General features: G+C 58.7%; 1 protein-coding gene and 1 long non-coding RNA gene across 5 annotated transcripts in view; one reads left to right on the forward strand and one right to left on the reverse strand.

Annotated features, from left to right (window-relative positions):
* The first annotated feature begins 7,782 nt into the window (after positions 1-7,782).
* Positions 7,783-14,900, forward strand: part of TFAP2A (transcription factor AP-2 alpha) — a 28,435-nt gene continuing 21,317 nt past the window's right edge. For 2 of the 4 annotated variants that reach the window (XM_040460742.1, XM_040460744.1), the window contains exon 1: positions 7,783-8,076. In XM_040460742.1, the coding sequence (XP_040316676.1) occupies positions 7,798-8,076 (279 nt within the window). In that variant the 5' untranslated portion in view covers positions 7,783-7,797. The other 2 variants (XM_040460746.1, XM_040460745.1) reach the window with 2 other exon arrangements.
* LOC121020640 (uncharacterized) lies at positions 11,511-14,669 on the reverse strand. The gene is made up of 2 exons (XR_005786243.1): positions 12,651-14,669; positions 11,511-12,406 (listed from the first exon to the last, which is right to left on the reverse strand). It is a non-coding gene; the product is annotated as an uncharacterized LOC121020640 (long non-coding RNA).

The following is a 14,900-nucleotide window of genomic DNA, read 5'->3' on the forward strand; positions in this document are numbered from 1 at the left end:
TACTAGACATTTATCCATGGGATACAGGTGTGCTGTTTTGAAGGGATACATGCACCCCCACGTTTATAGCAGCGCTATCGACAATAGCCAAAGTATGGAAAGACCCCAAATGTCCACCGATGGCAGAACGGATAAAGAAGATGTGGGATGTGTGTGTGTGTACACACACACACACACACACACACACACACACACACACTGGAGTATTACTCAGCGATCAAAAAGAATGAAATCTTGCCATTTGCAGCAATGTGGATGGAACTCGAGGGTATTATGCTGAGCGAAATTAGTCAGAGACAGACAAATATCATATGACTTCACTCATATGAGGACTTTAAGAACCAAAACAGAGGCACATAAGGGAAGGGAAGCAAAAACAATATAAAAACAGGGAGGGGGACAAAACCTAACAGGGTCTTAACTATGGAGAACAAACAGGGTTGCTGGAGGGGTTCTGGGAGGGGGGAGGGGCTAAATGGCTAAGGGGCATTAAGGAATCAACTCCTGCTGGGCACATCCGCCGCAGATGCGCGGAAAGACGCAGCTAGTGATAGCCACCTTCTAAAAAGAAGGCCTTACCTCCTATTTCTAAATTAAAGTGACACATCCTTGAGAAAACCTTAGCGCGCGCAGGGCAGCCTGTCCTGACATCAGGCAACTAGGACAAACTGAAAGGAAACGGAGCCGCGTCGGAGTCCGGCTACGACCGCGGGCCCCTCCCGGCAGCAGCGGAACCGGGCGAACGTTCAAGGGCTCGCACGAAGGGCACCGGGAGCGCGCCCCCCGACAGCCCCCGCTCTGCGTGGCAGGAAAGTTTTGAGGCGTCCTTCCCAGACTTTCGGGAGACTTGCAGCAATTTTGGAGACTCTCTGGCTCCAGCAGCCTCTGAATTCTGAATGGGAGGGAGCCCCGGCGGCTCCCCGCCCCCCCGGCCCGCCGGGCTTTGGCGCCAGAGCGCCCCCCCACCCCCCTCCACCCCTCCCCACCTCCCCACCTCCCCACCTCCGGCGGAGGCCCGAGCGCAGCGGGTTCAATCCGCCCGGCGGGGGCGCCCAACTCCGGGCGTGGCGCCCTCGCCTCCCGCTGCGGCCGCAAGGTCCGGCCTCGGGCCCCCCCCCCCCCCCCCCCCCCCCCCCCCCCCCCCCCCTGCGGCCTCGCTACCCCGGAGCTGATCCGGTCGACGGCACAAAGTGGCGGCGGCGGGAGCCTGGGAGCGCTGCTCGCCGGGGCTCCCCCGCGCGCCCCTCCGCGCCGCCTGCGAGCGACGCCCACCTGTCTGCCCAGACACCGCCCTTTCCAAGGAAAGACCCTTGTAGCCCGAAAGGTGACGAGGCCCCAGCCATGGCGCCGCCGGGCACCCGGGCGCGCACCCTGCTCTAGATTGCGTGGCCGGAGGGGCAGCTGCCTGGGAATCCCCGAAGGCAGGGCGCGCTCGGGGCGGTGCCGGCTGCAACCGGGACCCGGCCGCGCAGGCCGCCTGCAGCCGGGAGAGGCGCCGAGCAGCTCCACCCAGCCAACCTAGCGCCTTTTAGGTACAGCTGGGGCAAGCTTGCCCTAGGGACCGCGTCGGGGGTGTCCGAGAGGGCGCGGCGGCTGGGTGCGCACCGCATCAGCAAACTTAACCCGACGGGTCTGGGAGCAAGATGGATCGGAGGGAGATTTCACTCCCCCGGTGCTGGAAGAAGTTGGCGAATGGCGGGAGAGCTGTGGTCGGACCTTAAATTCCCAAGACGGGTCCCAGACACATGGTCTGAGCGAGTGGGACAAAGCTGCCTAGTAGGGTTCAAGGAGTTGGGGGTTGGGGAGCGGGGAGAGAAAGTGTAGAGGAGGTTAGACTCGGAAGGAAAAAGAATCCCAGAGCTCAGAGGTTGGGTAAAAGTTGTATCTGGCCCCAAGTAAAACCCAGAAACCCAGGTGTGGTTTTAAACTGTATCCTGGCCGACGCCACCGACAGAGGCGGGGAAACGCTGAGTTTGTAGGCTCTTGTAGCACTGATGTTGAACTTGTTCTTCAGTTGGTTAATAATTCTAACGCAAGGCAAGTTGCTTGAGAGATTTACACCTCTCCATACCTAAGACCGAGATACGCCCTGTGTTCCCGAAGGATGGACAGACAGGTAAACGCTGGGGCTCTCAGTTTTTCATAAAGACAAAGATGAATAATTGCGGATTGGAAAGTCAGCCTCCAAACCCTGCCTCAAATACCGGCACACAATTCCCCAGTCAGTGGTTCCCAAAGGGGCTTTGAACGTGCACTAGCATCCGCTGGGAGGGCTGGTTACAATACCGATTTCAGGGCCCTCAGAATTTTCCGCAGAACAAAAGGGGTGCCTACGAATTCGCACTTCTACTAATAAGTTCCCAGATGGTGTTGATCTTGCTGTTCTCTAGACCACACTGCCCTAAGCCATTGGTTCTCAAATTTGGCTGAACAGTGCAATCGCTTGGGATATTTTAAAAAATATTTCTGCTTGGGACCTAACCCCCCCCCCCCAAATTCTAACTCCATTGATCAAGTGCATCAGGATTTTCAGTCTCTTTAGGTGATTCCAATATAGATTGAAGTTTGAATACCGCTCCCCTAAGTCATTTATTGCCCCAAGACAGCTTGTTTTGGGGGGTGCGGGGTGGAGAGGACAAGGACCTTTTCTTACCCTGCTCTTGGAGATTCTGCCAGCATTGGATCTAACTTCCCAGTCCTGGGAAAGAAAAGTCCCTCCCCTTCCCATGTGGACTGTTTTTATCAACCATACAGGAATTATAAAGGATGGAACAATTCCCCCAAGGCCTTAAAAATGCATAGGATACTTTAACATTGATCATTCTGCCTGCCGGGGCTCAGGGATATCCCATTAGGAGCCAAAGTGATCTCCCAGGGTTAGTGATTGCTAGCTTTTCAGACTAACATTGTGGAGACCAAGAGTCCCAAATCCAAGTGCCTGTGGACACAAATTCACCAAATGGTGCCCTGCTACATTAATGTGGGTTGCAGGGGAAATCACTCCCTTGACTAGGAGAGTGGGAGTGGGAGGAGTGGTATTGGACTTGAGGATCACCTTCGCACAAGCCCAAACTCTGCATTGTATTAATAAGTCGTGAATTACTGATAGAAGACTGGAAAAGTCTTCGCGTCGGAAGGGAAATGGGGAGGGTGGGGTGACAGTGGGAAAGGTTGCTCTTTTTGCCCTTCCGAGGGTGACACAAGAGGCAGGGACACCTCCACCCCAGAGGAAGCCCCCAGAGGTACTCCGCTGGACACAGATGGGTTTGGTTGCCTGAAGGGTTTCCCATCTCCCTCTAGACAAGCCAGGAATGGAGATAATCCAAGAAGACTGGATGCCCACAGGGATTGCTTATAACTTCCCAACACTTCCCCCCTCACCCCCCTCCCTCCCAGCCGTGGCCACTTTCCAGACCATTTGGTCAATATTGCCAGAGCATCCTTAAGGACACCCTCTTCAGTGACGAATTGTGTGGGGGGGGGGACATCATGGGGAGTAGAGGGAGCAAAACCCTCCCCACTGGTTAGAAATTACTGAAGACTATCTTGTGGGCCCTTCCGTGCCCCAACAGGGAGGGAAATCAAGATGGACCTCCTAGTTTCCAAGAACTCACTGTTTTCCCTTTCTGCCCATCTGTGGGGGTTGGGGGGTACGGCATCTTCGGAGACCCCAGGAAAGAAGGCATCCGGTTGGAGACTGCAAATGAGTGGATTCCAAAGAGCAAAGAGAGATTTGACGCTCTGTGGAACCCAGTCCTGGGCAGGGCTCCCCTGTCACACTCGGGGGCCAGCGCTGCGGTACCGTCTGTCTCTCTCGGCCTGGAGAGACCCTGCCTGTCCTAGCGATTTACTCTGGAAGAGTTGGGAGAGTTCCCCCTTCCCTTTGCTCTCCCTGCTCCCCCCACCCCCAAGCGTGCATACCTACGCGAGAGCGCGTACACACACACACACACACACACACACACACACACACACCACACCTCGCGGTTCTTCGCTAGGGTTTCCCTCCAGGGCAGATTACTTTATGACAGGGTGTGATAAGTGGTGATTTTGTTCCTCTTTTGATGGCAGGATTGCTTTGTAAACAGAAGCGCAAACTCGTTCCGATAGTGGTTCCGCACCGCTGAGCGGCGGCCGCCCTGGCACAGCGGGCGGTGGAGGCTGCCACTGCACCTGTCGCCTGGGGCCTGGAGGAACCGGGGCCACGCGTGGAGGGGTCACAGGCCTATGGCCTCCAGGGCATGTCTAGGGTTTTGGCCCCTGCGCCCACCACCTGTCTTACTGCCCCCTTGGGGCCTTCTGTACCCACTGCTCCAAGAACTCCCAGTTCCGAGTGCAAGCCTTGGAGGCGCTTAGGTGAGCACACCTCAGGGTCACAGTTCCTCTCTTCTGCGCTCTCCTTGGGCGCCTTTGGTAAGATCAAAGGCCCTTTGCCCTAATCCAGTGGGAGAGTCTAGAGGGCTTTGGGGTGCTGGAGGAATCCCTGGAGGGTCCTGGCGTGCCACGTCACTGCTCAACTCCCCTCGCTTCCTCCTCTGAGTAGTCAAACCTTCTCCCGTCCCTGCTCCGATCCTGGGGGCCCGTTTACTGCAGAGAGGGGCCCAAGAATGGCCCAGAGTTGACAGGCTCTGTCAGGCCCAAGGGCCAGAAAGAAAAGCCTCTGCAGAGGAAGAGGCACCAGGCACAATGAGCGGTCACTCAATCTGTCCCCAATAATCCCCGACCCCTCTAAGGGAGAAGCAAGCTGAGAAACCACAAGGTTGAAATTCTGAGTCAACCCATTGCTCAGATTTAAGTTTCAGTTTCTAAGTGCCTTAAGAAGCCTCCAGTGCGGGGAGGGGAACGCTGCGGGGGGAGGGGGTGGCACTTAATGGTGATTGGAAAAAAAGGTGAGTAAGCATCCTCAAAGTTTTGGGGTGGGGAGGAATGCAGTTCAAGCCAAGCTTGACCCTAAGGGAAAGATCCTTCCCGCTGCAACTTGGGAACTCATGAAGTTGGGTGGCAACTTACAGGGTAGGAATAGATTCCACCCGGATATCCCCGGACACCAGGGACCTCAGAGAGCCTGAGCTCAGCATTACCTGAAGCTAGGAGGTTGGCGCAATCTGACACCAAATCTTCCAGCCCCTTCCCGCAGCTCCCAACGCCTCACTGAGCCGCGCACTGAAAAGTTTGCCATTGGGCCGAGAATCCCAGGACCTGTCAGCTGTGGAACCTGCTTTTCGGTGGTGGCGGCTGAGCAGGGAGAGGGGAGGATAATTCCTGCTGATCTCCCTTCCCTCGACCCAGTAAAAAAAAAAAAAAAAAAAAAAAGTCCCACTTTTCTCTGGTTGCCCGGAGGCCGGAGGCCACAGCTCTGGAGCTAAGGTGCTGAGGTGGGTCGCCAAGAGCAGTCAGTGGCCTTGGGACAGCCCTGGCACTGGGTGCAGCTGGATCACTAGGGTGGCTGACTGGAGCCTAAGTTTGGGGTGAAGTTGGGAGGTGTCGCCCCTGCCCGCGCCCCACCCCCCACCCCATGGCTCCCTCCTGCAGGTGGCAAAGTCAGGATGATGCGGGGCTAGGGAGGAGGTCGAGGTGGGGAAAGGCCCTGAGGGGAGAATCGGGAGCCACGGGGAGGGCCCGCTCCTGGGGAAGAGGAAGATTCCGCGGAGGGAGTCCCAGGAGGTGCAGTTGACCACGAGGTCTGACTGCGGGGCGCCTAAGGAAGGAACAAAGGAGTTGACCCCACCTGGAAGGAACCAGGCTCGGGTAACTATAAGGGTGGGGGGTGGGGCGGAGTAGAGCGTCCGTGACGAGGCTCAGCAGCCTTCCCTGAGAGCGCATCTTGGGCTAGCGCTGTGCTGAGCGCTTGGCGCACACACTCCTCTAGTGAACTCTCACAACAAATTACCCATTCTACAAATGAGTAAAACTAAGGTTCAGACAAACTCAGCAACTTGCCTTAGAGCACTCAGCCTGTTGACTGTAAATGACCGAGCTGAGTTCGGACCCCAAGTGGTCATACTCCAAAGCTAACTTCTAGCTCGCGGCCGCTTCCGGATTGCCCCTTCTCTCCCCTCTCCCCCCACCCCGATCCCAGCCACAGCCCCGGTCATCTGAACAGACACCTTCATGCCCAAGGCCTGGGCCGCTTCGCTTCCAAATCTTTCTGTCCGCTCCCATCCAACCCAGAGCGGCGGCTTGCCTTCGCGCTCAAGTGCACTGTTGCCTTCTCTTTCCCCGCACAAGCCCTGCCACGTCCCCTCCCCCCCGCCAAAGGTACCAAAGTTAGAGACTAGAGGCGCCCCACCCCAGCCCTAGCACACGTCCTCCCGTCCCAGCTCGGCCTGGCCCAGCCAGCCGGGTCCCACGTCCCTCCAGCTCTAGTTCCACGGAGGCGCGCGAGTAGCGAGGCTGCAGGGGCCAGAAACCGTGCTCATTTCTAAGAGACTACAGCGCCCCCCGCCGGAATCTCGAAGAGCTACAGGCGCGTCCTCCCCTTCTCTCTTGGACTTGATGAAAGAATTCGGTTTCCACCAACCTATTTCGACGGTGTGGAAAAAGCCGGGAAAGTGAAGTGGAAACACTAGGAGTTAAAAAAAAAACACGCCGTAATTTAAATTCTTTGAAATTCTCGCAAGGAAAAACAAAAAAGCACCCACAAACGTGTTGAGCAAGGTTCTAAGGCGGGTCCGAGAAAGTTTTAAATCCACAGTCGGCGCCGGGATGGGAGTCCCGCAGTCCAGGGACGCCCCAAATGCCTAGACGACACGGGGACTCCTTGAGAGACACCAACCACACCACTACCGCCCAGGCTGGGAGGGTGCAGGGCCACTGAGGCCGTCCGCCAGGGATGGAGGGAGCCTTGGTACCGGGACAAGTCTTCACTCCCCAGCGCGGAGCTGACCCTTTACACACTTTGGCCTGACGTGTCCTAGACGATGTGAAGCCGGTTCTCTCTTTGTTCATCTTAGTCCCCGCGACGACAGCAGGAGGGGATAACCGAGCCTGTCCCGGGAGTTCCAGGCCCCAGCCCTGGATCCTCAGACCTCAGACCTCGCGGCTGCCGGAGTGGGGCCGGCACGGTCGCGGAGGAGTGCGCGGCCCGAGGCTAAGCTCCTCACCCGGGCCTCCCTCCCGACCAGGTGTGGTTCCTGACGGAGTGGTGAGCTCCTCGGGAGCCCCAAATCCTGTGGCTTCTTTTAAATCTCCCTTCTAATTAGAAGCAGCGGTGGAATCACTTGAGTGATTTTATCTGTCATGGGAAAGCAAACCCCAAGCCCAAACCTCAGCTGCCCATCCCAGAACCACCAACGCCCCCGTTCTCCCTTTAAAAAGTTATTAGTGGAAAAGATAAAGAGCTGGGAAGCCATAGAGGAGTGGGGGAGGGGCTCACCTTAAATAGAAGTGTAAGTGTATGAGTGTGCAAGTGTGTGTGTGCGTGTGTCTGCGGTGGGAGGAGACTAGACCTAGAAGCCAGAAATGAAACAATCGCGAACGTTTTCACCTACTGAGAAACACTTTGATCTGGGATCGGACGCTTGAAGCAGCCCTGGGGCTCGCAGATTCGGATCCGCGAGGGCCGGGGGTGTCCTGAACCTCGTGGGGCCGGTGAGGAGGCCCGGACCGGGGTCTGGCCCTACAGCTTGCAGCCAGGTGCGCGGGACCTATCCGGTCGGGCCCAATCTCCGGGCCTTGCTCTCTTCTTCCACCCCACCCCCACCCCCCCCCCTTCCCGGATCCTTCCCCCCTCGGGGTGGAGACTCTCCTAGCCCCAAAGTTCCGAGGGGGGAGGAGAGTCGACGGAAGAGCGCGTAGATGCCCCCATGCTTGAGTGTGAAAACACACCCACTCACGCTCGCATCGCGCCCTGCACACCCCAGCAGGCAGTCTGCCTCGGTTCCCCGGTCAGGCACTGACCGGGAAAGCGGGTTGGGGCTGTTGGGAAAAGCAGGAGCTGATGGCGAGATTGCCGCGGCTATAAATCCATCACTTCCCAGGTCAGCTCTGCGAGGCGCTGGGACTAGAGCTGGCGGAGTGAATTCCTGGGCTAGCGCGCATGCGTCGGCAGGTAGCAACCCAGCTCTTTATGACCAGGTGAGATGTTGGTGAGCAGGTAAAAAAGGAGGATTTGCCTAAGCGATTCCAGGGAGCGGGCCCGGCCGAGCCCTCCAGCCCATGCCCGGCGGGGACCCGTCGCCAGGAGCGCCGAGCCGCGATGTCCATACTTGCCAAAATGGGGGACTGGCAGGTACGGGGGTTTGCCTTGGCTGGGGTTGAAGTGGGCGGGGGTGGAGCGGGGGAGGGGGCCGGCAGGGGGGGAGGCGGAGAGGAAGAGCCTTGGCCCAGGGCAGGGAGAGTCGTAAGTGAGGCGCGCCTGGCAGCGCCCAGGAGTGTTCCCAGGAGAGAAAGAGGGCAGAAAAAAACACGCGCTGCCGGCGGCCCGGAGCTGGGGAAAGTCCGGCGCACGCTCCACAGGTGGCCCCGGGGGGTCACTTGTGGTTTGCGCTAGAGCTTTTCATGCCCCCCCCCCCAGCAGAAACAAGGGTGGATGACTAATTCGGGAGGGGGAAGGGCGCCGGGCGGGGGTTGCAGTGCGTGGTAAGGAAGGTTCCCGGCTTGGTCCGCCCTCCGTTCTTGCCCTAGACCCCAGGGCTACGCATGTGGTGGGGGTTCTGGTGCACCTGTCTTCCTGCCTCCCAAGTTGGGGGGACCTAGTGGGGGGTGGAGAATGCAGAGGGGTCCGGATGGACGGGTCGCGCCGGCGAGAATGTTCTTTGGGGAATTACTTAAGAGTTTGCACAAAGTTTAGCCTCTCAGTCGGAGTCGTGAAGCCCGTTTGCGCCGCTTGGGCTACGGATTGGGGTGACTGGAGGAGGAGTGGATGGTGGGGGATAAGGCAGGTCCAAAATTCTTCCAAACGAACGCCTGCCAAACTCGGCCCTACTAGGCCGCCCGTATTACAAGGCCAACTGGGCCCTGGACTTTGGGGTCCCTGAGCTCCGGACCCGACTTAGGCCACAGGAGCATTCTTGTAGCTCTCGGCTTCTAACTTCCAGACATTTCCCCTACGGAAACCCGGGCAGCTCTGGCCAGGTTGGTGAGGGTGGCAGCCTCTCTCCTCTGTGGCCAATTTCATAATGGGAGCTGCGGGGCCCTCTCCCCGCCAACCCCCAGCCCCCAACCCCCAACCCCCAACCCGGGGCCCAGAGAGGCCTGGTTAGGGCGAGATTCTGGGTGCCTAGAAGCCTGTAGGGCAATTCGAACAGAACACCCTGAACTTCCAGAGAAAAGTCGAGGTCCTGCTCTTTCTGGGGCGAGTTCCTTTTCTTGTTTCAGATTTGTGCCATGAGAAGTAAAGGTCAGAGAAGTCCCACCTTTACTACATTCCCTGGAGTTGGGGGAAGGAATTTTCTTTCTTTCCTTGTATTTATAATTTTTATTAACACTGAGCTTCTTTCTGCCTCTCCCCCCAAGTTAAACCTCACTGAAATGCAATTTCAGCCCCAACGTTAGACTGCCTTTGGGGTTTAAGGGTGCAAATACCCACACCAAACGCAAACGTTAGAAAGCCACACCTTTTTCTCCCTTGCCCCCGTGGGCCTCAGGACCCTGCTTCGTTCTCTTCTCTGGAGGGTGTAGACTCCGGGAAGTCTTTGGCTGAGGGCTTTGCAGGTTTCTCCGCAAGCAAGCCGAGTGGACTTCACAGCAGACCGCCTCGGGTCTGAGAAAGTGCCAGTAGCACAGCCTCGGTGGAGGTCCGAGCTTCCAAAGGGCCTCACGTTCCGAAGCGGTGAGATCCTGGCCTCAAGGAGAAGAGAGTGAGCCCTGGGCCTAGCTCCTGCGGGCTCACAGTTTGGCAAGAGGTGGGAAGCCTGCCTCTGGGGTGGGGCCCATGGATTTGGGGCCTGGAGGGGTTGGATCCTTCAGGCTGTTGGGCTCTTGGGTCCCACTGGGTGGTGACAACCAGAGAAAATAGCCATTCAGGCCCCTTGCTGTCTCTTTGTTCCTTGGGTGTCTCCGTCTCACACTGGTACTCATTTTTCCCTCCAAGGCCCTCTCCACGCCCCCACTCCAGGCCTGGACCCCCGACCTCTATCCCCAGGCCTGGCGCTACTATCCCGGGGCGCTGGTGAGGACGGAGCATTGACATGCAATGAAGCGACTTGTCGTGGTAATGACGTTCACACAAACGCGGCTCGGCTGGCTCCAGGGGCTCCTGGGGCGCGGGCCTGGGCCTTTCTTCAACGCCCGTAACTCGGGCGGTGGCGCTGAGCCCGCAGGCCCCAATCTGCACCTCAAAGGCACCCTCGGCGGGAATACAACAACAGTGTAGCAGCCCCCGCGGGTGCGGAGCCAGAGATCTGCGGGGCACGGGTCAGCCGGGGTGGGGGTGGGGGGCAGTGGAGAAGATAAAGGGCCTTGAATGCCTTCCCCAGCCAACAAACTGAAAAAGCGAAACTTGAAGTTCCCTTAAGCACACTGTGGCGACGGCAGAGGGTGTAAAAATCCCATGCTCCCAGGCCTAGGATTTGGCCTACAGATCACGCTCGGCGGCTGCGGCTGCCGTTAGGAAGGTGGAAATGCTCGCGGCGGCCCATCGCCCGACTTCTAGGGACTTCTAGGCCCCGCGTTGCGCGGAGGGCCCCGGGGCAGCCCCTTAGGGTGCGTGGTGCCAGCCCTGGACGTCACCGTTTCCCCCGGTGGAGTGGACTGTGTACAGCCACAGAACCGTGCTAGGTGGCGGAAAGGAGCGTGGGGAGCGCCCCGGCTGTCCGGGAAATGTCCCGAGCTCTAAATCCCCCTTCAAGCTCAAGTCTTCTTCCCAAGTTTTGGGAGGGGCCTCTGGCCTACTCTGCCTAGCTTGAGGAATTTGCGGGGGTCACCCAGAAGGAGAATTGCCCTTTTACAGGTTTGGGGGGAAGGGGGTTCTCCCTCTTCTCGTCTCCCTTCCACCTGTTAAGAAACGCTCGAATTGTTAACAGCCTCCGCCCTTCTGTAAGGACACCCCGTGGAAACCCGGGAGGCCTGGAAGTTTGCAAGAAACAGGCCTAGATGGAACCAGAAGTCATTACTAGAGCAATTCGGAGGCAGACCTACTACTGCTTAGTGAGTTTGCAGTATTCAAGAGCGAGAAAGACACACAAAAACTTTTTCATGGAGGACAGATGAGGAATTAATTACTCTGTATTTCGAAGGATTACATCACGTCTTTCTTGTTAGTTTCTCCCTTAAAATAATTTACTAAAACAGCAGAGAGAGAAAATAATAATAATAATGATGATAATAATAATAATAATAATAATAATAAGCCCCGGTGGGGCGAGCAGGTCCCTGTGTGGAGCCGGAGAGCCCAGACTGGCCAACCTGAACTCGGGGGTGGCCCCGGGGCCTCCGGGTTCCGCGTCAGCCGGGCACTGCGCCGCGAGCGCGCCCGCTTTAGTAACATCACCAAATCATGAAGGAACTCTCCCTGCTTTAATTAAAAAGGGGGATCTTGGGAAAACTGGAGCAGATTAGCACAGCGAAGAGTTGGTTCCCAGCGATTTATTTTGATGCATGAATGACACGGCGCACACATGTCGGTATATCGGCTCAACTCCAGAAGCGACTGTGAGACTCCATAGGAGTTCTGTATTTTGTCCACATCGCACCTAGGAAACCCTTAGCCCAAACACCACGTTGAATTATCAGTCAGCTCTAGCTTCATACAAACGAGAGGAAAATCATTTAACCCCTGGAGCTGTCAACTAACCTCTTCAGGGTACAATTTTTATTTTACACGCGGCAATTAAAGGATCGCAAACCCCAGCCGAGCCACTGGAGCCGTTTGGCAAAATCTTCAACTTGGGGGTGGGGGTGGGGGGGAGCGCAAAGCCAATAAAATTCCCAAGGCGCTGGGGCCCGAGGTGGAGGCTGCCGCGAGCGGAGGCGATCTCTTGTTGGGCAAAAATCCTGGAGTGACTTTGCCGGTCTTGGTTTGGTGATTATATTTAATTGCGAAAGGGATAATAATTTCTAATAAAATTGGACGGGGCCGAAAGGACCGCGCGGTTAGCGGTGGTAGGGGTGAGGGAGAGGTGCTGAAAGCTGGGCCCCAGGCGCAGCCGCTCGGACCCTGCACAGTGCAGGTTTTTTGTTGTTGTTGTTGCGGAGGGCATCTCCCTGGAGGAGGAGACGGAGAGGAAGGGGAGTGGGGTGGAATGGGGCAGCGGCGGGGGCTGGGGGGTGACTGGGGCAGGGGCGCGCGGCTGGTCTCCGGGGAGATTCCGTCCGCTCACAGGCAGGCGTGCGCTCTAGGAGCAAGTTCGCGGCTTGGAGAGGCCTTTATACCTGGGTCGGAGCGGCCGGCCGCAGATTGCGGTGCTGGCGAGCAATTGGACTATTGTTGATATGCTAATGAGGCGATTAGGCTGTTGGTAAAGAGCTGGAAAAGGGAAAAGTTTCTACCATTAGAGGGAGATCTCCGAGCGCACACGGGAGCTCTTTCCCTTCTCGCCTCCTCCTCCTCACCCTCCTCCTCCTCGCCCTCCTCCTCCTCCTTTTTGCCCTCCTCCTCCTCCTCGCCCTCCTCCTCCTCCTCGCCCTCCTCCTCCTCCTCCTCCTCCTCCTCCTCGCCCTCCTCCTCCTCCTCCTGCGCTCACCGCCGGCAGCCGGCACTTTGCGCTTACCCAGAGAGTAGCTCCACTTGGGTGCGAGGCGGAGAAGGGGGCAAATCCGTTCACGCCGATCCATGAAAATGCTTTGGAAACTGACGGATAATATCAAGTACGAGGACTGCGAGGTAAGCGCGGCGCCGGGTATCTTTGCGGCCGCAGGCTCGGAGCGCTACCTTCCCGCTCCTCCTCCTCTCCCCGCAGCCAGATGCGAAATGCGGGTGGGACAAACTTTCCCCAGCGCGGCGCCCGCCTCTCCGATTCGCCCGAAGAACGCAAGGGAGAAGCTGGAGAGGAAGGATGTGGACGCTCGCTGCCTTCTTTCATTTCCCTCCTTCGAAGCTCGTGTCCCACTTTACCCCCCCCCTTTTTTTTTTCTGACCAGTTTTGGGTCTGCCTAAGAGTGGAGCGAAGACACGAGCTTGGGTTTTTGAAGCAGTTGCTGGCAATTAGGCACGCGTCTGTGCACCCGGCGTGTGTCTCCAGCGAGATCCTGGGGGCTCGGGTCACCAGGAAGAGAAAACCCCTTTTCCTCTTTAACTTCCTCTCCGATCTTTAATATTCCTTATTTTATTGATTCATTTTTTACTTCCTCCCTATCTCCCCCCCCCCCTTTCTAAAAAGGCTCCTTTCTGTTTGGAGAAGGGGCCCGCACACTTCTCCCTGAGCTGGGTTGCACCTCCCGGTTATGGGATTCAGTTTGGAAGCACTCCTCTCCCACGTTGCTTCGGGGCTCGCTCCAGGTATCTCTGTTACTGAAGAAGTTGTAAGCAGCTTCTCCCTCTGTGGGACACTCGGAGAGCATCCCTGGGGTGGCGGTGGGGAGGCTGCGCGGTGCGGAGCCGGCCGGCCGCGGGGTCCTCCAGCTGCGGCCCCTGCAGCCGCCCGGCGCTCGGCGGCGTGACCGTGGGAATCCTGGCGGGGCTGCACGGGGCCTCTGGTGCGGGGAGCCCGCGGGGCCGATAGAGCGCGCCTCATTGGAGCCCGTTTTACAAGCCAGGGTCTCCGGAGCTCGGCTTCTTGCGGCAGCCGGGGAAGCCCCAGCACCGCCGCTCCGCCCGCGGGAGGCGCTGGGAACCCGCCTGGCTGCGGCGGCCGTGAACTCCTTCGCAACCCCCGCTGAAATACGCGGAGGGGTCACGGGAGGGGGAGGAGGGCCGCGGCCGATGATTACTTAAATAGGTGGTAGTCCCTGCCTTTGCTGCGCTTTGTATTCTCTTTTCTTTTCTGCTCTTTTCTTTGACATTTGGAGCTGGAAATGTCTGGCGCAGAGGTCTGTGCGGGCGCAGCAGCGTGGGTCTTGTCTTCACTTGAAATCAGAACCCGGGTTGAGGTGAACGATGTGTCACCCGTTCCCTTCCCCCTCTCCTTTCCGTCGGCTATTTTAAATCTTTCTCCTTTCCCGGGCCCTCCCTTCACCCCACGGGGCACGAGGTGACATCCCACGGGGGCCGGCGCTTCTCTGGGGGCTCCTGCCGTGCGCGGTGCCGGGCTCAGCCACCCCCCGGCAGGGCAGCCCCCCGCGTGCCCCGCGGGGGGTGGGGGGGGGGGGGTGGGGGTGGCTCTGCGAACTGGTCCGAGTGCAACTGAGCCCCTCAGTCGAGAGCGAATTGTCCCCGCCAGGGCTGCGAGCCCGAGGCTCGGGCATTTCACCCTCGCGGAGGCCGAGCCCTAGGCGGGCGGGGTCCGAACCTCTGCGCGGCGCTGGGCGCCTGCGACACTCAGGTGGGAGGCGAAGAACTTGCTCCCTCTGAGAGGGATCCTGTGGGGGCGCGTGTGAATGTGTGTAAGCGAGGCCAAAAAGAGAGAGAGGAGAACAGAGTGAGGGCTGTTTCAACAACTTTGCGGTGGGCGAGCGCCGGAGCAGGGATTTCGGGTTTCCGAGCCGGCTCGGGGCTGTCTAATTATGTCGGGGCTCTGCAGGGACACGCAGGAGGCGAGGTGCCGCTTGTTCTGACAACCCAGCGGGCGGACTGGCAGCGGCGGCAGCCGGGCCGCGCTGGGAGAGAGCGAGCCGTGTCATCCGGGCGGGGGTGGGGGGTGGGGGGTGGGGGGGCGTCGGGCGGGAGTGGCCCAGCCAGTCGGACGGGTTTGCGCCGGGAGCCGGGAGCCGGTGCCAGCGGCGCCCGGGCTGGGCCGCCTAGCGTCTCTGCGCGCCCCGGGCCGCGTCCCGGCTCCCCCGCCCCGAGCCCCTGCCCCGGAGAGCCGAGGGCGGGGCGGCAGCTGCCGCAGAGCGGAGCGGCCCGGGCCGTCCGAGGGGAGCTC

The sequence above is a fragment of the Herpailurus yagouaroundi genome, unplaced genomic scaffold (assembly GCF_014898765.1).
Source record: "Herpailurus yagouaroundi ecotype Mexico unplaced genomic scaffold, PumYag 250, whole genome shotgun sequence".
Taxonomy (NCBI): domain Eukaryota; kingdom Metazoa; phylum Chordata; class Mammalia; order Carnivora; family Felidae; genus Herpailurus; species Herpailurus yagouaroundi.